The following is a 23,268-nucleotide window of genomic DNA, read 5'->3' on the forward strand; positions in this document are numbered from 1 at the left end:
GGAAGAAGTTGAGTGTGAGAAACATACAGAGAAATGACTTTGGAAACAAAGTCCGAACTTTTCACTGACTGAATGTGAGGCACGTGTTCTGAAACTGAACTAAAGACACTTTGTAAAAAGTCATGTTCTTATTTGATAAATAAATAATCAAGCTCATTCAATTGCACTGCATATATATATATATATATATATATATATATACAGGGGTTGGACAAAATAATGGAAACACCTTAAAAAAATCAACAAAATATAGTTTAATATGGTGTAGGTCCGCCTTTTGCAGCAATTACAGCCTCAATTCTCCGAGGTATTGATTCATACAACTTGTGAATTGTTTCCAAAGGAATTTTAAGCCATTCTTCAGTTAGAATACCCTCCAACTCTTTTAGAGACGATGGCGGTGGAAATCGACGCCTTACTTGAATCTCTAAAACTGACCATAAATGCTCAATAATGTTGAGGTCTGGGGACTGTGCCGGCCATACGAGATGCTCAACTTCATTAGAATGTTCCTCATGCCCTTCTTTAACAATTCTAGCTGTATGGATTGGGGCATTATCACCTTGAGGTGAAGGTGTTTCCATTATTTTGTCCAACCCCTGTATATATTTTTTACCAGAATGAATTTGTTCAATCAGAATGTGCTTAACTGATCTGTAGTATCGTGATTTAGGTGTGAATTGTATTGCATCGCATCGTGAGATGCCATACGCGGATCTTTAATATATCGGATCGGAGATGCTGTATCAAGATGCGTATCGTATCGGCCTTACAACTAAGATTCCCAACCCTAGTGTGTGTAGGTGGAAGTGGAGGGTTGTGGATGGGTGTGTGTGTTTGTACATGTAGGTGTGTGCATATGGGTGGGTGGGTGTGTGGGCATGGGTGGAGGTGTTTGGGGGTGTGTGTGTGTGTGTGTGTGTGAATGGGCGAACATGTGGAGTGGCTGGTGTGTATGTCAAGTGTCAGTGGGTGTGTGTATATGCTTGTGTGGGTGTGTCTGGGTGTGTGGGGGACTGGAGGGGGTGTGGGGTTTGGGGTCGGGGTTGGTGGGGACAGCGGGAAGGGATGGGGGGGGGGGGGCCTCCGGGATGCTTGGCCATGGCAACACGACAAATCTGCTTATTCACAAATACATCCTACACACAAGATATGGACATGTAGTGTGATTAATATTATTAGAGTACACAAGTATACATAGCACGCCCAACAGGAAAAAAGCTAAATGAAAAGGTGTGTATGGGAAAACTGCACTAAAAGGATTTTTTATAGTTTAGAGCAGGGGTGTCAAACTCATGTTCTTCCAGGAGCCACATTCAACCCAGTTTGATCTGAAGTGGGCCGGACCAGTAAAATAATAGTGTAATAACCTTTTCACTTTGTTTTAATGCAATAAAAAACATTAAATTATAAAAATATTTCCATTTACACACTATCCTGTCACAGAAAAATGTGTTTAACCTGAAAAAACTGAATTTTTGTGAGAAAAAAAGTGCAGTTTTAACAATATTATGCATCAACTTATCATTTATACATGTGCATTATACACAATGTTACATAAATATTTACTAACAGGCATAATATTGTTAAAATTTCACATAATTTTCTGAAGACATTTCAGGTTATTCATAATTGCTCAGGTTATTCACATTTTATTCTTAACCTCCTAAGACCCAGGAAATGTCAACAAAGTACAAGCTTTTTTATTTTTTATTAAATAAGTGCCTATATTGGAAACATCATGATGCAACAGTTTTTTCAGATTTTTTTTTTAAATTATGGAATGTCCTTGTGGTGAACAGTTTTCTTTTCTATTTTTTGTATAAAGTTGTGAAACTCTTGTCCACAAATGTGGACAGAAAACCCATAACTGGGTCTTAGAAGGTTAAAGGATTGTTTGTAAATGTAAATATTTTCAGTGTAATGTTATTTTTTTTACATTTGAACCAAGAAGAAAAATTGTAGTTCTCATTATTTTAGGTAATCATGCTATTATTTTACTAGATCACATTGGTCTGAATGTGTAACATGAACTAAAACAACACCAAAGATTGTTAATATCGTCAGTGTAATTTTTGCACTTCGCAAATTCATTCCACAGGCCGGATTGGAACCTTTGGCGGGCTAGTTTTGGCCCACGGGCCACATGTTTGACACTCCTGGTTTAGAGTGTGTTAAGTTTTTCTGAGTATTTAACCACGGAGCCCCATACAAGCTGTCTATCCCACAAGTATTTTATAAACATATACCCAACACAGTTACTTGAACTTTTTCCACACCCTACAGCTCATCTCTGACTACAAATGTAGACTGTTTCAGCGCTTCGTTGCTGATGTTTGTCGCAGCCCTGATCGCAGATTTCATAGATGTCTCGATCCAAGCATGAGGGAAGGCTGTATGTTCTCCTGCAAAGTGCACCCTGCCTTCATGCCTGAACAGTTCCTTGGCATACTCCAAATGGTGGTAGGGTCCAAAGAGCGCAAAAGCACCCAAGCTGTAAGGATCTGCACTCCACCTCTTCACCACCACTCCTGTACACAGAGATTTCACATGTTCACCGTGTATTTTTGCCAAATCTCTGAGGGCCATCTCCTTCAGGTCTTCATCACTTACTCCAGTGAAGAGGTGGGAGTCGTCACCCCAGGTGTACGAGGCCAGGAGGACACCGATGTTCTTATTGTTTGGGAAACTGTGGCTGGGATAGTAGATGAAACGAGAAGGCCCATCGGTGATGCTCTTTCCTCCTTGGATGTCGTCGTTTTCCCAGAATTTTTTGCTAAAGGTGAGGATGATTTTAGTGGAGCTTCCGTAGTGCACTGACCTCAGGGCCTCCGTCTTGTTGATGGAAAGAGGAGGATCAAAGTCCAGGAAGAGGGCTGCTTTGGCTGTGGTTGTTACCAGGACAGCATCAGCGTACAGGTCCGTTAGAGAAGACTGGGATCCTGTCTGATATGATACTACCACTCCCTGACTGGGTTGCCTGATGCGTTTGACTTTGGAGTTCAGGAGGATTTTGACATCATGAAGAGCAATATGAAAAGCATGGGCGAGAAGATCCGTGCCACCGGTAACTTCATCATACCTTCAAACACAACACAACCATGTCAACAAGCCACAGATTCTGCATAAAAAGGGCTTTAGTACCACAGTGTGTACAGCTCTGTTCAGACCAAAGATTCATCAAAGGATGAGTTCAAACTTGCAGTTACTTGCACTAGCACATGCTGGTCTGTAATGGTCTGAAAACCTGCTAATTTAGACTCTGTGTCACATTCTGCCTGCCAGATTTTGAAGGCTTTTTGAAGCTTAATCTTAAAATATGAATGGAGACATTGGTAGTGAGTTACTGTCTACATGATGAATCAATGAACACATGAAAAGCAGATCATCAAGTTTTCTGCCTATGTTGTTTAGAGTGGTTGTTGCCACCTTTAATGACCTCAGACAAAGCTAACTTTTGGTAAAACCTCATTTTAACAGAGAATGATGATAACATTGTGCTTCTTGGCTTAAGGTGAGTTAAAACTCAGAGATACAGGAAAAACCTGGATCATATTATATGGCATTCTTAAACCTGTGATTGATTTGACAAGCTGTTTTGCTAGCACCACTATTACCGGTCATGTATGGAGCTGATACTGGCCAGTTAGCACCACTACAACTTTTCCCTACAACTGTTTAAACAGTTTTATTGGGTTCTGAATCTTTGGTCTGAACTGGACTGAAAAAATTAAGTAATCTCACATTGTCTTGTCATTGATGTCACTCTGGAGATAGATCATTTCGGTCAGAGCGAGGAACATGAGACTATCTTCATTTAGCAGGTCTCCGATCATGTCAATCCCCTGTGGGCTTACACCACCTTCTTCCTGTAGATACTCCTACAAAGAACCAAACAAAACAGTGATTCTACAGACAATGCAGCGCTTCAACTGATTTTCTACTTCCTAAATAATGAGGAAACCCCTAAAATGCTACCATTAGAAGGTTTCAATGAGTCAGAGTGTAGGTTAAACTTCTTTACCTTCACTGAATAGCGGTCGTATTTCTCCAGCGCAGCTTTGCAACCATGCTTCTTCACATAGTCTTTAACCTACAGAAAAAATTCATGTACATAAGGTGTTATTCATAACTTGGATTGATTAGTTTGATGTTTGGTCAATACATACTGTCCAGCCAAAAAAAAAGTCCCCATATGGGTTTAACTAAACCTTCCATTGGATAATTACTGCAGTGATGAATATGTAGTTTTTCATTTCTTAAACAATCATCAGTTTGATACAGAGCATAAAGGTTGGACTGAGTTCCAGTTGAATAAGGTCATGTGGTCTGACGACGCAAGACTGAACCTTTTCCGGAGTGGTGGGCACATCAGGGAAGTATTTACACATCATGCCTAGTTCCTACAGTACAAGCCTGTGGGCTAGGTTTATGATCTGGTCTCAAGATCAGAGTACCCCTTCTTTGCTGATGACACTGACATATTCCAAGATGACAATACCCAATCAGTCCAGACCCTGAACCGCAGAGTCAAGACTGGAAATACAAAGTCCAGACCTTAACCACAGAGTCCAGACCTAAACCACATTCAGAATCTTTAAGATGTGATGGAGACTTTACACAGTGGTCTGACTACGTCATCAATACAAGATCTTAGCAAATTAATGCAACTCTGGAAGGAAATAAATGCTGATATTGCATGAGTTTATTGAAACAATGCGACATGAATATGTCCTGTAATCAAAGCTAAAGGTGGTTCAAGGAAATTGTGTGTATGACTTTTTTGGCAAGGCAATGTATATGTCAATCAGTTATACTCAACATCAAAGTTATTGCAGTTTCTTGTAAATCATTTAAACAAAAACACCTAATTGCTTTCCATCTCAATTTTTACTTTTAAACATTAGGAGCAAAGTACAGAAACTGGAAATAATTCCGTAAAATTAACTAGAAAACAACAAATAGATGACAAACTCACATTAACATATCATTGATGTTGATCATCTTTTTAGCAAAATAGTACGTCAGTTTTTTTTTTGTTTTTTTTTATTTAATTACATTTTCTTGTGGTTTGCAGGATAAGAATTGCTGAAGCTGGGTTTCTCTTTCTCAGGTTTTCTTTATTCTTCTACTCAGGTTTTATTTTATACTCCTGATGTGTTTTCCTATGTCTACATGGGGTCTTTCCGGGTTCTCCAACTTCTTTCCACTACCCAAACACATGCACCTTAATAAGTTAACTGGTCAATCTAAATCACCCATGGGTATGAATATGAGAGTGAATGGTGGTTGGCCTGTATACATCGCCCTGTGATGAACTGTTGACACACCCAGGATGTACCAAACCTTCATCTGATGGTAGCTGGTAGCTTGCTCTCCCCACAAACCTTCTGTAGAGCTTTCTGCAGCAGCTTGTTCGCCGACATCCCCCTTTCATCTTCTGGCAGATTGTACTGTAGAATGTCAGGGTTTGCTTTGACCGCATATGTCCTCTCCCGCCGCCCACGAATAAAGTAAAAGGTGTTGTTGTCATCCATGATGAACGGATTCAGCTTTACCCCCAGATTTGCAGCATACCACCGCAAAATGCTGTGAAGGAATGAGCTGGTTAAACACGGATGACTGGCAACATGTCACAACATTCAATAAATATTAATGTTGTGTTGTAGTAGAACTGTCGTTTTTCCTGCTGTTCATACTTCACATATATCCAGATTGGCTCTAATAGAGGTTGACAAATGCATATGTGTGGACCAGGACTTTTACACAGAACTGTATATTTGAACTCACAGGTGAGAGCTTGGGATCCTCATGGCTCCCAGTTCAGCGTACCAGCCCTCTTTTTCATTCCTGTAGGTCTCCACCCGTCCTCCAACACGAGCGCTGGCCTCTACCAACGTTACCTGATTCAAACAGTGCAGTCAAACAATATACTGATGAAAGTGAAATAAAAAAGAGTTTACAAAAAACATAATTAACTAACAATGCCTAAACCAACTCAACTCAACAAATTACACCTGAATTCGTTTGTACATGTGTCATGAATGCATCAGTTTCAGATGGATCTCAGTTTTGTTAAATCTTTTTGATCTGTTTTGGTTGAATATGTTGACAGTTTTTTATCCAAACATTCAGCTGTGCTAGTTTTAGACCAGCAGAGGGCAGGAGTGACACAAATATGTAAAAATTCAAGCTCCAAACAATGATGATCAGGCCTTTGGTTATGGTTCGAAGATGGGTTTGTGATACATGGGCATTTTTTAGGGAAGTACTGAGACATTTACCAAAAAAAAAAAAAAAAAAAAAAACTGTCACAAGACCAATGTTAACTCATTATTTTGATAACTTTTGATGAGGTCTCGGCTGAAGCAGGTGAGTCATAAACAGACCAAATATGAACATATTCCATCCAAACTGGTGTGTTTCTGATAAGTTTAAAGCATAAATTCAAGATGTTTTTTCGTGCACTTGGACCTGACACCAAATGTGGTAATCCTAAGTGAATTCCTGTTTATTTATGGGTGATACTTAGATTTGTTAAGAGCGGTGATCAGTACTTTGGTTTGACCTGAAAAAATAAATGACTACAAACCCTGCTTAAAACTGAACTGCAACTGAAAAACAAAAAGTTGAAACTAACACAAAGCAAAACCAATGTAATCCTGTATTGCTCAGATAGTGTTGGAGTTAAAAGCAAATTGAGACCAAGTCATGACAAAGACCACAGTCTATCAAGACCAAGACCAGAATCACCCAGCAATGGCACAATGCCGCAGTTTCTTAATAAAGTAACATTTCGTAATAACCAGCCAATAACGTAATAAGTTATTATGCCAAAAATTATTATGTTATTGGTTCAGGACTTTTATTACGTTACTGGCCATTTATTACCTCCGCCAAGTGAAACGGCGGAGGTTATGTTTTCATCTGGGTTTGTCTGTCTGTCTGTTTGTTTGTTTGTTTGTCTGTTAGCAAGATAACTCAAAAAGTTATGGATGGATTTTCATGAAATTTCTAGGAAATCTTGATTCTGGCACAAGGAACAAGTGATGAAATTTTGGTGGGGATTTTGGTGGTGATCTGCCTTGTCAGAGGTCTGCGCTCTCCGAGTGCTTTTCCAGTTACGTTATTGGTTCAGAACTTTTATTACGTTATTGGCCTGTTACATTTTAAAAATGGAAAATTTATTACGTTATCAACCGTTATTACATTATCGGTTGTTACTGTGTTATTAACATCTACAGATGTACATATTCTTTAGTGTTTTTATATTTTTATCTAGTCGAAAATTACCTGTAAAAAAGAATTTCATTATGTGCACATAATGACAATAAACATTATTGAATCTTGACCTTATCAACCCCAGTGACAGTGCACTGACCCTGACTGCACTGACTGATTCAAAAAGTGCAGTCAAACAATATACTGATGAAAGTGAAATAAAGAGAGTCTACAAAATCATAATTAACTGACAATGCCTAAACCAACTCAACTCAACAACTTACACCTGAATTTGTTTGTACTTGTGTCATGAATGCATCAGTTTATGTGCACATCAGAGAATGGATCGCAGTTTTTTAAAATTGTTGTCAATTTGGTTGAATTTGTTGCCAATTTATCATTCAAACATTCAGCTGTGGCAGTTTTACACCAGCAGAGAGAGTGACACAAATATACAAAAATTCAAGCCACAAACTGATGATCAGACCTTTGGTTATGGTTCTAAGATCCCTTTTAGATACATGGGCATTTTTCAGGGCATTACCGCAACATTTCATATTAAACAAAAGAAAAAAACCCAAAAAAAACCCAAAGCCAGTGCAGACTCATTATTATATCCCTGAAATTTACTTTTGGGGATATAATAATGCTATAATGCCGGATATAATGAATCCAAACCTAGAATGAGGCTTACACTTGGGGGCTGACAGCAAGGGTATATCCCCAAAATCCACCCAATCTTTTGCTAAATGATAAAGCAAATAAATGACACAATGTCCAAAAGATACCAACTTAATTTTGCATTATTGATATGAACCAAATTTGAGCTTGATTGGCCTACATATCTATTAATAATGTCCAAAAAAAATATTTTTTTTTTCAACAGAAGCGCCCCTGTTTGGACAAATGATAATATTCATGGAACACCCGAAATCAATAGGGTTCTTCCCCCTATAGGGGTCACTTATGTTGGTGCTAAAGGGGGATAATTATTGAAGGATATCCAGTCTGAATAATGTCAGAAAATTATTTGCTGAATAATGTCAGAAAATATATTAGATATTTGTTGGATGATCAATATGAACCAAGTTTGAACTTGATTGGCCTTCTATTTCCTTAATAATGTCAAAAAATATATATGAATTTTTCAACAGAAGCTCCCCTAACCATTTGAAAAAAACACACCACCTGGTGTCAAAATATGACATCATGTAAACTAAAGGTAGTGGCATGAAGAAAGACAATTGTTAGACTATTGATATGAACTCAATTTGAGCTACATTGACCTGATAGTGGCAGAATAATGGTCAGAGAACTCTTTTTTTCCCCACAACACTCCACCTAGTGAATGAAAATGACACTATATGAACTCTGGATGGTAGCCACAACACAGACATTTGTAAGACGATCAATATGAACCAAATTCTATCTCAACTGGCCTATTATTGCTTGATTTATGTCCAAAAAACTGATTTTCAACTAAAGCGCCCCCATTTGACTTATAATACTGATAGAGAAGCTGAAATCAATAGGGTTTTTCCACTAGGGGTCCTCTATGTTAGTTTTCAAGGGAGAAGAAATCCAACCAAATCTGTCCTAGATAGGATATCTGGTGGCGTTTGGGGTAAAACCACAATATCCCCGAAACTTCATTTCCATTCATCGCTGCTGGAATCTTGAAAGTCATGTGACTCAGACGCAGGCCAATGGGAAAGAATAGGATAAAAAAACGTGAACATTTTACAATTTTCAGGCCCTAATTGTGAAACTGATATGTTTTGTAGTGTGGAGAAACATAGCTATTTCACATTTTGATATGAAACTGGACTGGCTGAGACTGAGGGGAGATCAATACTTCTCCTTCTTGAGTTCTACAACACTACTGCTACTGTTAATATTCTATAGGAGGACATCATGAGAAGGAGAACGTTGGACTTCTGTTCTATCTCTGCTTAGAGGGACTGTGCAATTCTGTGGTGCAATGTGGTTTGTTTATTCCAGTGTTTGTTTTCTTACTGTTGGTAATTTAGTTCTCTCACTGCTGCTGATTATTATTATTATTATTTAATACTTTGTCACTTGCTTCTGCTAGTACTTTCCAATGTGCAATTCCAATTTTTCACTACTGTTTTTCTATAGTTATTGTATTGCTTTTTTCTTGTGGTATTTCTTGTGTGTATATTCGGTATTTGTGCTGCTTTTCCTCAATTTCTTGAGGGCTCTGCCCAAAGGATCAATAAAGTTGTATCTAATCTAATCTAATCTAATCCTTTGGCTGATCTGCTTGTACCTGGTGTCCTGCATCCCGCAGCAGTTTGGCAGCCGTCAGTCCGGCCATACCAGCCCCAACAATAATGACACGATGAGTTGAGTTTATGCGTGGGAGGCCGTTCTGTGCCGTGTCCAGCAGGTGATCGTAGTCGTCGTCCTCTAGGCAGTCGTACAGAGTATCTTTCAGGCCGATAGCTGAAACACTGGGCAGAAGCAGGAGGACGGCAACTGGAAACATGACCAGGGAGAAGAGAAAACAGTACTTCAACAGGAAACTACTGATAGGGCTGATGATTCAGAAATAAATCACAGTTTATTTTACATTACACATAATAGGACTCTGAGATGGGTGTGTAGTGTTGGCATGTTCTCTCCATATCTGCATAGGTTCTCTGGATTCTCCAGCTTCCATCCACATCCAAACACATGTGCTAAATAGATTAATATGTTGATCTAAACCACCCCTAGGTGTGAGTGAATGGTTATTGGTCTGTATACATCTGATCTGCCCTGTGATGGATTGGTGACATGTCCAGGGTGAACACTATAACGATAATTATGTGTCTTTATTATGCAAGCAAAGGGAAAAATAGGACCAATGGCCCTGTAACTTACCAGCCAAATGAAAAGCTCTGGGAAATGTATCCAGATGCCATTTATTATCACCCAGTTATGTGTATTTATTATATTACAGAAATAGTCCATGTTTTGGTCATATTCCAATCAGATCTGTAAAAAATTCAAATTCCAACTTGATATCATTGATACTTACTGATTTATTGGATCAATCCACTTCCTATCTCTTATAATGGGAACATTTTTCAAAGTCGCACCAAAACCAGAATCAGATCCGGATTGAAATCATTTCAATACCTTGTGTTGACATCATCATACAGAAGCTGTATACCAAGTTTGAAGTCAATCAGAACTGGAGTTTCGGAGAAGAAGACGATTGAAATTTTTTTCCCCATAAGAGCCCATGTTAAATTTTCCATAAGTTCCCGGATCCAGAAGAAGATCCTGATCAGCATGTGGCCATTATGTTTTGGTCATCTCCCTATCAGGGCTGGACTGTAGAAATTTACACTGGATATCATTTATATTTACTGAGTTATTGCATCAATCCACTTCCTATCTCTTAAAATGGGGAAATTTTTCAAAGTCGCATCAAATCCAGAATCAGATCCAGATCCAAATAATTTCACTAACTTCTGTCGACATCATCATAAAGAAGCTGTATACCAAGTTTGAAGTCAATCAGAATTGTAGTTTCGGAGAAGAAGACGATTGAAATTTTTGTAACGGACAATGGACGACAGATGCCACCGCCGGACAACAATAGCTTACAGCCTGTCGGCTGGTAAGCTAAAAAAGGAAAACAAAAAATATAATTTTGAAACAAAAAAATCCAGATTTGAAAACAAAACTGAAGGTTTCAAAATTTTTAAGCTTAACAAAATCGATTGTTTTCTCATTTTCTTGTTTCAAATCTGAAAATTCTGTTTGCAGGCCAAAATGTTCTGTCATGTAAAAGGTTTTGTTTGCAAGTCCAAAGGTTTTGCACCTCCAAATGTTTTACAAATCAAAAAGTTTTGCTTGCAAGTTCAAGTGGTACTTACGTCAGGGTCAAAATCATCTGTGAGTAGAAAACTTTTGCGTGTCAGAATTTTTGCAAACCAAAAACTTTTGCTTGCAAGTTCAACTAAATGTGATGGGTGGGATCTATACGAGCAGAAGGGGTGGATTTCTATTGGTAGCTTGCTTTGGATTGACAGTGTGGCTGGTGTCTGGTCCTCCCGCCCACTTGAACACTGTGGGAACCGCTGTGGAAACAAGGCACTCCCTGCTGCACCCTGGCTGGGCGCCGGACGCAGAGCATGGCTATGAGATGGGGTTCTGACTGACTATAATATTTTTATGAATTGAAAAAAAAAAATTCTCAAATTTACTTATAATCAATGAAATTTCACATCTATAAAAACATCAATTTTGTTTTAATTTACTTCAAACTTGGCACATATATGGAGGCAATTGATATGCTGACATCAGCACATGTATAGACATGATGACATCAGCTGGATCGATGCTAAAATAAGCTGCAAAATGTGCGAGCGGTGGGGTTTGTTGTACCTGGAACCACTTGTTTATTTTAATTTTTGCTTGACATTTATTTTTTAGAAATTATGTTTCAACTTTGCTTGGCTTTTACCCACAGCTGTCATTTAGTTATTGTAACACTACGTCTGATGGTAGCAAACCTATATAAAAGAAGAAAGATGATTAGTTGTGGTAGAAAATTATTGTTTACAAAAAAAAAATCACTGTTGAGAGAAATTACGTAAAAACCATCTCTGAGGCATTTTGGAAGCAAAGATAATAATTTAAACAATTATCACAATTTAAAACTATATTAAAACATTTGTCATCATTCTGAAGTCAACTTTTCCAAATACTTTTGTCTATATTATATATTTTTTTAAATGGAAACCAGGGGACTTTAACCCAGACATGACGGTGATTACTGTTGTTTCTCCACCAGGAAACAAACACAAGAACAAAAGCCGTCATTCTGATACACATTGATGGGTTCTGGTACATCAGTTTATTCTCCACTGGCTTGATGTTCATGTCTTACATAAATTTGACCATTTTATCCATTTTTGTTAACAATGAGGGGAAGGGCTAAGGCGGAGGGCTGTATAGTCCTCGAAACAAAGATATTTATTATATCAGAAACAGAGAAAACTGAAGAAAAAATGACTTTTTCGGTAAAATCTACGATTAACTGAACATAAAAACAAGTGTCTCCATCCACTGTCATTGATCCAACTCCATGGGTTTTACTGGTGAATCAATGTTGTAGAAGATGAAGGTGTTTCCATGTTCACTATGGAGCCCCTGAACGTCCAAATGGGTCATATCTGATGACCATGAAAAGACGACAAACTGTATTTTACACCAATTATTCACATGTATTGATAGGATTAATGGATCAACAGGTATTAAACTGTTCAGATCAGTAGATGGTTTTGCTGGTGATGGATGTTTGGGTCTTTATGGGTTAAGATTAATATTTCTGTGTCGAAGATTAAAATACTTACGTAATGTTTGCTTCGTCATATGTGGATCCATCTTATATTCTTCAGAGGAGAAAGAGGAACAGAAAGAAAAGGATGACTTAATGTTTGATTCCTGCTCGGTTTGTGGATACACTGTCACTGTGCAACAATAAAAACCTACAACTCAGTTCTGCTTTTGAATAGTTATGTTAATATAATAGATATATGACTACTGTTCAAGAACATAATACATTTACACATTTAACCCATAAAGAACCGGCGCTACTTTTGTGGCAGTTCAAAGTAATCTATAATAATAATAATAATTTCATTTATTATATTATCCTCTGTATTTTGCGTGTTCTGTGAAAATCATGCATTTCCCTATATTTAATTCACAGATAATGAAGATGTTCATACAAACTCAGAGTAAATTCAAAGGTTATTACATAAAAACAGAGAAAACTGAACACAAATTTACTTTGTCAGCAAAGACATCAATAACTGAATGTAAACACAAGTGTCTGAGTCCACTGTCATTGATCCAACTCCATGGGTTTTTACTGGTGAATCAATGTTGTAGATGATACTGGTCTTTCCATGGTAACTACGGAGCCTCTGAACGTTCAAATCAGTCATATCTGATGACCATGAAAAGATGACAAACTGTGTTTTACACCAATCATTTACATGGATTGATGGAATTAGTGGATCAACATGTGTTAAACATTTTAGATCAGTAAATGGTGTTGATTGCCAGTGGCTGTTTGGGTCTTTGAGGGTTAATATCTAACTAATTTGCACCCCTTTTATAATATGAATAAATAAATGCTTTAATTTGGGGGGAATGCAATGAAGTTTCTAAAATAAACAAACTAACATGCAAGAAATAATCTTAAAATTTTTTTAAAAATGAATGTACAAAATGTGAGATTCTTACCTTTAGTGAAGATTAAATATCACAACCCACAGCCGCAATGATCTGAAGAGAAATCTGAGCTTCTTATGTACTCTGACCGACCCAGTCATTCGTTCATTTTTCCTCAGAACTTCAAGTGAATGAGGAAATGACTGTGACCTTGCTGTGACATGTTAATAAAACAAAAACATTTTAATTGTTGACATTTCAGCATTCCAACGAAAGTTACTGAGCATGTAACCGTGGTTTACATCAACACCTTATTTTTATGAACAGGACATCTTACAGCTGTAGCCATGATGTGTCCCAGTATTTTTGTCCATAGGTTATAAACATAGCTTTTAAAGTGTAACCCACATAATAATCCCTGTAAGGAAATTTGGTTTATACATTTTACCCATAATACACATGTACTCACACAGTATTTAGCTTTAGCATTGTTCCAAGAATTTTCATCTTGAGCATACGTAAAATTTTACAAATGTGTTGTTACCAGTGTTATGGTCTCAAGGGGAAAAATAAGTTAAGGCTCAGTCAGACCACAACGTATAAAGATGCCACAGGCGAAAACTACAATGAAAGTGTCCATTTGTCCTGGCCTATTATATATCATACATATGTATAATAAGTCTAATGCAATGGTGATGATTTTTTGTACGAAATTTATGGTGTGGCAGCAAGGAAACGGTAGTAGATGCTCATGCTGGATCTGGCCATCCCTAGTCTGGGGGAAGGCGGAGGGGATACCATGCTCTACAGCACATGTGTCAAACATGTGGCCCGGGGGCCAAATCTGGCCCGCCAAAGGTTCCATTCCGGCCCGTGGGATGAAAGTGCAAAAATGAACCTGGACATTCCAGGTTGACCAAATCATTTTGGTACAGGTTCCATCTACAGACCAATGTGATATATAGTAAAAATAACACAATAACCCATAAATAATGACAACTACAAATTTTATTTGTGAAAAATGTCAGTGAAAAAAATAACATTACACTGTGAAAATATTTACATTTACAAAACTATTTTTCACAATAAAATGCAAATAAATACATAAATATAAACAAAGATGAACAACCTGAAATGTGCAATTTGAACAATATTCTGCCTGTTACTAAATGTTTGGTGCATTTATGGATCCACTGTGATCTGTAGTTGTGTTAATAAGAGATGTAATATTGTAGAAATTGTTCAAATTTCAGTTCCAAACTCCAAAATTTTAACAATATTCTGCCTGTTACCAAATGTTTATGTAAGACTGTGTGTAAATGTACATGTATAATTAATAAGTCGAGGCATAATATTGTTCAAATTGCACTAATTTTTCAAATGAAATTTCAGTTTTTTCAGGTTATTCACATCTTTTTTTGCAAAACATAAATATTTTCATAATTTAATTGGGGGTTTTTTTTGTACTAAAACAAAATGAAAAACTTGGATTTGTCATTATTTGTAGGTTATTAAGTCATTATTTTACTGGTCTGGCCCGCTTGAGATCAAATTGGGCTGAATATGACCCCTGAACCAAAATGAGTTTGACACCCCTGCTCTACAGTATTTTGAATGTGATTGCAGTACCAGTTTTGACCACAATTCTACATACGACTCATTTAAACTACAAGTGAGTAACAGTGTATAAACACCTAAAAAAGCAGGTTCACTCTCTGTTCATGCAGAGGTGGACCTTATATATCACCCATCTTAAGTTGTTTACATATTTGCATTATTAAAATAATCAATGAAAGGTTGCCATGTTGAGTGGAATGCATTTAATTTCCCTTTTAATGAAAATTTAATTTTTTCCAATTGTAAGTGTTTCATTACTTCTCTCATTAAGGCTGAATGGGCGGGGGGAGTTTTTTGTTTCCAATTTAATAGGATTAATCTTCGCGCTAGCAACACCACAAAACATACCATATTGTTTTGGTTGTTGGAATGTTCTACAGCAGCCGGCTTCACACCAAATGAAGCAAAAACTGGATCTGGTTTAAGTTGTTTTTTTAAGATTTCGGATAAAGTCTGAAATATCTTGGTCCAGTATAATTTGATACAAGGACAGTTCCAAAACATATGTGCAAGTGAGGCTGGCCCCTGTTTACATCTGTCACAGGGGAGGTTTACCGAAGGAAACATCTTTGATAGTTTCAGCTTTGATAAATGAAGTCTGTGTAGAATCTTGAATTGCAATAGACCGTGTCTGATGCATACAGAGGAGTGAACACATTCTTGGGCTTTTAACCATTGATTGTATTCAATGTCTACACCCAAATCCTCTTGCCAGGCCCTCTTTAAATGATCCAGTGTGGTAGTACAGTCCAACTGTGACAGCATGTTGTGGATTTTAGCTATTGCACCTTTTTTAAAAGGATCAGACAAAAACAATGTATCCATTATGGAATCAGGAGGCTGATCAGGAAAGGATGGAAATATAGCTTTTACAAAGCTTTGGAGCTGTAAATATTTGAAAAAGTCTATTTTATCTATGTTGTAGTGTTCTAATAGCTGATGGAATGTAGGGAAGACCTTATTTATAAATAAATCTTTTATAGAATTTATTCCTTTGAGATTCCACTGGTAGAATTGGTTTGAAAGGGATGGTGTAAACATGTGGTTGTTTATTAATGGAGTTAATAAAGAAGTACTATCCCATCCATAATACTTCCTTATCTGAGATCAGATTGTAATTGTGTGAGAGACTACTGGGTTCTTAAACTTCAACTTAGAAATAGGGAGAGCTGAGTAAATATATGCTTGTAATGAGGAAGGATAACATCTTTAATTCTCCATCCTTGTCCACTCAGTCTCTCGGGTACAAAGGCTAAATAACAAAGAGCGAATATTACAGGACCAATAATAAAGTCGAAAGTTAGGTAGTCCCATACCTCCCTGAGATTTTGGTCTTTGTAAGAAAATCTTTTTAATTCTTGGAGTTTTTTTATTCCACATGAACCCAGATAATAAGGTATCTAATATATTGAAAAAAGCTTTATTTATCAAAATTGGAAAACTTTGAAACAAAAATAGAAATTTGGGTGAAATGTTCATTCTAATAATATTTATTCGTCCCGCTAATGAAACTGGGAGATTCATCCATTTATCTATATTCTTTTTCATTTGGTCATATAGTTTTGAAAAATTATGTTTTAACAGGCCAGAAAATTCCTGAGTAATATTTATCCCAAGGTATTTAAACTGAAGTGAAATTGCAAATGAAAAGGTGTTGAAGGTACTTATGTTTTGTCAGGCTTTGGAGTTGATTGGAAATAGTATACTTTTGGACAAATTTAGTTTGTATCCCGATATTGCTCCAAAATCTTTTAAAATTATCATTATGACCGGAACTGATTTTATAGGGTTTGAAATATACAATAAAAGATCATCTGCATATAAAGATACTTTATGTACTGTCTCCCCTCTTCTAATCCCAACATATTCTTTTGTTGCACGCAAAGATATAGCAAGAGGTTCAATGGCTCGTGCAAAAAGTAATGGTGAGAGGGGGCATCCCTGTCTGGTAGAACGGCTAAGGGGGAAATAACTGAAGTGTACATTATTTGTTTGTACTGAGGCTTGGGGTTGAACATATAATAATTTAATCAAAGAAATAAATTTAAAGTCAAATCCAAATTTTGACAGGGTCGAAAATAGATAATCCCATTCAACCCTGTCAAAGGCTTTCTCCGCATCCAAGGAGAGCAGGATCTCAGGGTGAGGGTTCTCATTATCTTTAGTGTGAATAATATTTAATAATCTTCTGACGTTAAAAAATAATTGTCAGTCTTTTATAAATCCAGTTTGGTCCTGGGAGATTATTGTTGGTAAAATTGTTTCTAGGCGTGTCGTTAAAATTTTAGCAAGTATTTTATTATCTACATTCAATAAATTTATTGGTCTATAAGATCCTGGGTCTACGGGGTCTTTGTCCTTTTTATGAATTAAAGAAATGCTTGCTTGGTAGAAAGTTGGGGGTAAAGAGCCTTTGTTCAGCAACTCATTGTATACATCCAATAGTAGGGAGGAAATGGTCCCGTCATTATGTTACACGTTTTTTATTTTTTTATGTCATATTTGAATGATTGCTATGTACTGTTGTGTTTGTGTAATGACTGGCTCTCTGCTGGTTGAGTTTTTTTTTTTTTTTTTGAATGGCAATGTTCTTTATGTATGTTCACGGTCTGATTGTGGTGTTAGCTAACTGTGATTTTTTTTTTTTTTTTTTTTTAATTTTTAGCTTGACAGTATGAGAACATACTGCATGTTTTTGTGAGACTTATATTATTTTTTATGCCAGAATAAACGGCCAAGAAAGAGAGAGGATCGTGTTTTGGCAAATTATTCTCAATGCCTACCTACAGCCGCTACATGCGCAACTACGCATCCAACCCGTTTCCTCCTCCTTTTGAGATGTGTGGTAAATATAGACGCAGTTTCTATGAGCAAAATTGCTTTCGGGTTTGATAAATCACTTTGCATGTGCTAAATTATTATATTTACATTTTCTCCTCCCAGCACACGCATAATTGCATGTAAACACCCTATATTGCATATTCATTGTGTCAAATTTACTAACTGGATGGAAACGTGCAATTTTGCACCTTTGAAAGATGCAACCCTTAGTGCGCACTGTTAGTAAATCAGTTTGTACATTTGTTTGCACACGTTTTAATACACGCAAACCTTCAGTAGATCAATCCCTTAAAGTAAGAAATTAACTCTTAAAGGGGTCATATTTAGCTAAACCCACTTTTATTAGTCTTTGGTTCATTTATTTCTGTATTTGGACTCTACAAGTTCATAAAGTTTGAATTTGAACCCTCCAGGTGCTGCAAAGCTATCTTTATATTCATTTCGGCAAAAATCAAGAAGATTTCTACAACCTGTTTTAATTCCTACCGAATTTGTTACGTTTTATAACTAGTTACGTCACAACATTTGCACATATAAGGTCAAGACTTCTGACAAACATTTCTGCAAGTATGACAGAATTGTTTGTCAGCAGCAGTGGTTGTAGTAAAAACTGTAAATATGTCCAAACTTGGAGCCGATTACCTAAAATGTTCAGTTGTTGGTTCCATTAACAAACAAGTGGTTGAACAGCAAGGCAGCAAGCAGCAAGGCTAACAGCCTGGAGGGAGTGGGGGCATTTGCATTTAAAGGGCCAGCGCTCAAAACCACCTTTCTGGTGTCATTACTCAGAAATAGGGTTGAAGATGGACCTGTGGAGTTGAATTAATGAAGAATTCAGACCCAAGCACAGCATTTACAGTTTATGTAGACCACAGGGAAATGTTTGAAAATGCAGAATTCCATTTAAAAAAGCTAAATATCACTCCTTTAAAACAAGATAAATTATCTAACATTTCTAAATCTAAGTTCTTTATATCTTGATGAGAACCAAATAACTTGCAGTGTACAATGGTTGTTCTCTTCAGGTTGCTGATTTTTTTGTTGTTGTTGTTGTCAAAACCTGTATCACAGGTTGATCCATTGACTCATTTTTCCACAGAACTTCTAATAAATCCCTGTGAGCTTGCCAATGCCATGAGCACAACTGAAGCCAAACAATAACATTGGTACTGAGCCCGTAACTGTTGTTCACACAAAAACCTTCCTTTCCAAAGGTGTGGCCCTTCTATAACTGTTCAGATGTGTGTCTACAGCAGAGTCTTCAAACTATGATATACTTTGTAGAATATGTCTTTTTTTCCACATTCATTCATTCATTTTTCTTCTATTGTCTTTTTTTTGTGCAACTTTTTCTGCAATACATCAAGAAAGTTGTTTGTTGTCATATGATTAGCACCACATGATGCGCTTGGGGTGTAAAATCTGTCTTTTGTATTAGGTCCTGTCAAAACTGATTGGTGATGATCTCCCAATGGGTACTAAAGGGTTTTTATTTTTATATCAATGATTCAGACGTGTAAGTTTTACCCTACTTACATACATTTTGAACACTGATTATTTATCTCTTTATGATAATTGCCAAAGTCATACTTTTCAAGTTTCTAAAACAAATTTAACCAAACATACACTATATGGACAAAAGTATTGGGACATGTTGAATTTAGCTGTTTCTTTTCTAACAGCAGTCTGGGATACAAAACAGTAGTGACTAATGTCATAATATAGTTTTGTATTGTGAGAAGTATCATTGCATTACATTGGTTAGTTTGGTTTAAATTATTATCTTTGCTTCCAAAATGCCTAGAGAGATGGTTTTTACTTAATTTCTCTCAACATTGATTTTTTTTTTTTTTTTCACCATGACTATGATTTTAAATGTTCTACCTCTAAATTTCTGAAATGTTTTTTTGTGTGCTCTGACTGTAAAATAATAATTTTCTACCTCAACTAACCATCTATTTTATTCACATCTTACTTAGGAAGAAAAATCTCCCATTAAACTTGAAGGAAATATTGATGTTATGAAGCATGAACAGGACATCTTATGATGTGTCCCAATATTTTTGTCCATAGTTTAGAAACATAGCTTTTAAAGTGTAACCCACATAATAATCCCTGTAAGAAAATTTGGTTTATACATTTTACCCATAATACATATGTACTCACACAGTACTTAGCATTAGCACTGTTTCAAGAATTTTTAATATATATATATATATATATATATATATATATATATATATATATACATACAGGGTGGGGAAGCAAAATTTACAATATTTTGAGGCAGGGATTGAAAGACAGTGTATGACCAATTAGTTTATTGAAAGTCATGAGAATTTATTTGCCACAAGAAAATGTACATAATAGAAAATGTTTTTATTCTATGTGTCCTCCTTCTTTCTCAATAACTGCCTTCACACACTTCCTGAAACTTGTGCAAGTGTTCCTCAAATATTCGGGTGACAACTTCTCCCATTCTTCTTTAATAGTATCTTCCAGACTTTCTCGTAATAGCTTTACTCATAGTCATTCTCTTCTTTCCATTATAAACAGTCTTTATGGACACTCCAACTATTTTTGAAATCTCCTTTGGTGTGACGAGTGCATTCAGCAAATCACACACTCTTTGACGTTTGCTTTCCTGATTACTCATATGGGCAAAAGTTTCTGAAAAGGTATGGATAATAGTGTTAGGTATGATTATGACATCAATATATGTTTGGTTTCAATACAATTGACGTAGTGCCTGCTGAGAAAAAACAACTAAATGTTCATTGTAAATTTTGCTTCCCCACCCTGTATATATACACACACACACACACACACACACTACTCGGATTTTTTTTTTTTGTCACTGATGGGCTAGGAACCAAATATGGTAACTTCATTAAGCTTGATTTTCTACATAACAGAAAGAGGGCCGAACAAATACTGCCAAATTAAATCAAAACACAGCTATCCTAAGAGGGGTTAGTGGTGAACCCCAAAAAAGTATTCAATAACAAAAAAAGAGAGCCACTTCTACCTAAGCCAACGAAGAACAACAAAGAGGGAGCAGTGTCTGGTGGATAACCTAATCTAATCTAGACAGAAGGAAAACCTAACACAAAATAAAACAGCTACTTCTTCTCTAGGAGGCCTCTCTTTAACATTACAACATTTACAAACATTTACTAATAACCTAACCCAGTGGTTCCCAACCTTTTTTGGCTCATGACCCCATTTTAACATCACAAATTTCTGGCGACCCCAGACATTCAAAATGGAGAAATGGTAATATTTGTTACAGGTATTATTTGTGTGAACGTGGTATACGATATTTTGCTCAGGCTTTCCTTTCTTATATTCACCATTTAACAGGTATTATGTATTTTATTGTATTTCTTTTTTTTTGGAGTTTTGTTTTTTCTCTCTCTTCTGCCCAGTTTACTCAGTTGTGGTTATAGTTACTGTTACCATTATAATTATCACCATGGTCGTTACTGTTTGTATTGTTGATACTTCCTTGTGAGGGTCTTCGCCACCTTCTTCTCTCTTGCTTTCTCTCCTCCATGCCCCCCCCCCAGTGGGGTCACCTGGAATTTCTAGTAATTGATGAAAGTAAAAATATAAAAACTTACTAATAAAAATATATGGTTGACATATGGTGAGTTGACAGAGACAATCCCAATACATAACAGACATGACAAACTGTGAAGCTGAAACTGAAGCACTGTGGTTCTGTTTATCTTTCAAATGTTCATTGTGGTCGGTTTCAGATGCTGCAGCTCTTTCATAATTCATAGTTTGAGTTCTTGTTTGTTCAGTATTAATTGTCAGTCTTGTAAATCCAAGCTGGACTGACTGTACATATCCTGACCAAGGAAAAAAAAATTCTCACTTTGTGCAGTAATCTACACCTGGTTTTTCTGCCTCTATCCATCATAATATACATTATATAGACTAAATGTCCCCTAAAATTAATGTTTATTTGTAATACAGTATAGCAAACTATTATATGATCAAAAACAGATTAATTTTAGTAAAAAAATGTCTCAGTTTTTAATGTCTAGGGTCGCCGGAAATTTGTGATGTTAAAATGGGGTCACGAGCCAAAAAAGGTTGGGAACCACTGCTTTAGTGTTTTTATATTTTTATCTAGTCGGAAATTATCTGTAAAAAAAGAATTTTGTTATGTGCGCAAAATGACAATAAACATTCTTGAATCTTGACCCTATCGACCCCAGTGACCGTGCACTGACCCCAGAAGGCCTGAAAATCGGAGGTCAGCTTAGCCAACTTTGACACAACACTGACCCTGGTTTGAACTTGAAAACGAAGGTCAGGGTTGTAGCCCAAAGAACTTGTCCAGAAACCTCTCACGTTGCACCAAAACATCAAACATAAAGGATTTTTTGAAGGGTGATCCCACTGATACTGACGGACAGACAGATGGGCACCCCATAATATGACAAAGCAGCTGAGACTGAGGTGAGACCAAGTCCTCCAACACTACTACTACTGTTAATGTTCTGTACTAGTTCTACCTGGTGTCCTGCATCCTGCAGCAGTTTGGCAGCCATCAGTCCAGCCATACCAGCCCCGATGATAACCACATGATGAGATGAGTTCAGGTGTGGGAGGCCGGTCTGTACGATGTGCAGCAGGTGATCGTAGTCTTTGTCCTCTAGGCAGTCGGACAGATTATCTTTCAGGCTGATAGCTGAAACACTGGGCAGAAGCAGGAGGATGGAAACATGACCAAGGAGAAGAGAAAACAGTACTTCAACAGGAAACTACAGATCGGGCTGATGATTCAGAAATAAATCACAGTTTATCTTATATTAAACATAATAAGGCTCTGGGATGGGTGTGTGGCGTTTGCATGGTCTGCGTAGGTTCTCTGGGTTCTCCACCTTCCTTCCACCGTCCAAAGACATGCACTAAATAGGTTAATATGTCGATCTAAACCACCCCTAGGTGTGAGTGAATGGTTTTTGGTCTGTATATGTCAGCTCTGTGATGGACTGGTGACATGTCCAGGATGAACCTACCTTCTGTTGTCAATCTTTTTATTCAGAAGTTAGTCACAAAAACATCTATAATTACAATTTGTCCACATTTTGAGAAATAAACAGAGTGAACAAACCAAAAGTAACAGAGGAAAGCAAACATAACAAACACACCATTTAACAACACTCCCACTCTTATCCCAGGACTTAGGATGTATCACACCAAGGGAGGCCACATCATTTCTAATTATTTTCAAGTTGAGTTATCAATATATTGTTGAAGGGGATGCCAAATCTGATTAAACTGATATAGTTTATTTAACAATGAGAACCAGATTCTCTCCAGGTGAGACAGTTTAACCATTTCATCCAGCCATAATTTAACTGAAAGAACTTC

The 23,268-nt window shown here is 36.8% G+C and overlaps 1 protein-coding gene across 1 annotated transcript; it reads right to left on the reverse strand.

The window, feature by feature from the left end:
* Positions 1-1,884: 1,884 nt before the first annotated feature.
* Positions 1,885-13,588, reverse strand: LOC115438442 (L-amino-acid oxidase-like). Its single transcript, XM_030162080.1, has 8 exons — positions 13,492-13,588; positions 12,594-12,632; positions 9,512-9,720; positions 5,791-5,903; positions 5,388-5,589; positions 4,025-4,093; positions 3,745-3,881; positions 1,885-3,082 (listed from the first exon to the last, which is right to left on the reverse strand). Exons 2-8 carry the CDS (start codon positions 12,622-12,624, stop codon positions 2,281-2,283), a joined length of 1,563 nt encoding a protein of 520 aa, XP_030017940.1. The 5' UTR covers positions 12,625-12,632; positions 13,492-13,588; the 3' UTR covers positions 1,885-2,280.
* Between the last annotated feature and the right edge of the window lie 9,680 nt (positions 13,589-23,268).

Source organism: Sphaeramia orbicularis, chromosome 18 (assembly GCF_902148855.1).
Source record: "Sphaeramia orbicularis chromosome 18, fSphaOr1.1, whole genome shotgun sequence".
NCBI classification, from domain to species: Eukaryota; Metazoa; Chordata; class Actinopteri; order Kurtiformes; family Apogonidae; genus Sphaeramia; species Sphaeramia orbicularis.